The 1,084-nt window shown below is 56.5% G+C and overlaps 1 protein-coding gene across 1 annotated transcript in view; it reads left to right on the top strand.

Annotated features, from left to right (window-relative positions):
• Positions 1 to 1,084, top strand: part of Kirrel1 (kirre like nephrin family adhesion molecule 1) — a 92,673-nt gene that overhangs the window by 81,120 nt on the left and 10,469 nt on the right. The window contains 1 exon segment of the mRNA XM_023721438.1: positions 264 to 413. Within this exon segment, the coding sequence (XP_023577206.1) occupies positions 264 to 413 (150 nt within the window).

The raw sequence follows: 1,084 nt of genomic DNA, 5'->3' as shown, positions 1-1,084 counted from the left end.
CACTGCACTGTTGCTGTGATTGCTAAGCACTTTGATGCCTGAAACCCACCCCTGTGGGCCATGGGGACAGAAGAGAATGAAGGGTAAGCCCGTGCCATGATGGCTTAGAGGGAAGGGATTGGCGCCGAAGTGGGGCAGAGAACAAGCCTATCTCCCTTGTGCAGGGAGGTACTGGGAGCTGGAGTAGGGTGGCCTCTTGGCAGAACCCCTATCCCCTTTTCCCCTGTCACCTCCTTACCCAGTGATCACTTGGGTTTTACCAGGGACCCAGACCCGCTTCAGCCAGGAGCCAGCTGACCAGACTGTAGTGGCCGGACAGCGGGCCGTGCTCCCCTGTGTGCTCCTCAACTACTCTGGCATCGTGCAATGGACCAAAGATGGGCTGGCCCTGGGCATGGGACAGGGCCTCAAAGGTGAGTGGCCTCCCTACACGCAAGCAGGGACATCTTCACCCTCGCCTCTCACTCCCCACTGAGACTCAGGGACTTGCTTACCGTGCACGCGGCCTCCCCTCGCCCTCTCCCCCTGAGCTCTTCTTCTCACACTGTGAGTGAGGCAGTGCAGAGCCCGGAGATGGAGGGAAACCCAGAGACCTGCGAAGATGACAGCTGCAGCCAACAGGTTATGCAGGAGGTGTCAGGACAGTACAAGCCGGGGCCCGGGGTCCTTTCTATGTTCCTCGAGTGCTGCATGCAGGCCAGCTGTGCTCCACAATCTCCTTCCTCCTGCCAAGGCCATGTGCTCAGGGGCCTAAAGCTCATTTTAGTGTCAGCCTGAACACTTACTTATTCATTCAACAGGCATTTATGTAGTCAATGCTGAGAAACGCAGTGACTCACTCAGGATCAAAGAACCAACCTCGTATGTTCCTAAGCAAGTAAAGAGGCAAGCAGGAAGGCTGCTCCGGGACTGGGGAGGGCCTGAGCCCTAGCCCCCCTCTATCCCCTGTCAGCCAGGTGCCCTAAGGAAAGCCACTGTCACTCTTTCCCTCTCTGATATTGGGAACAGGCATAACAGTCACAAGACAGCCTACCTTCAAAGTGCCCCTGTAGGTTTTGCACAAAACGAGAGAAGATGCTTTGTG

The sequence above is a fragment of the Octodon degus genome, unplaced genomic scaffold (assembly GCF_000260255.1).
Source record: "Octodon degus isolate 3935 unplaced genomic scaffold, OctDeg1.0 scaffold00083, whole genome shotgun sequence".
In the NCBI taxonomy this organism is placed as follows: Eukaryota; Metazoa; Chordata; class Mammalia; order Rodentia; family Octodontidae; genus Octodon; species Octodon degus.
Note: the sequence above shows the minus strand (reverse complement) of the source record. Positions and strands in the feature narration are given on the sequence as shown.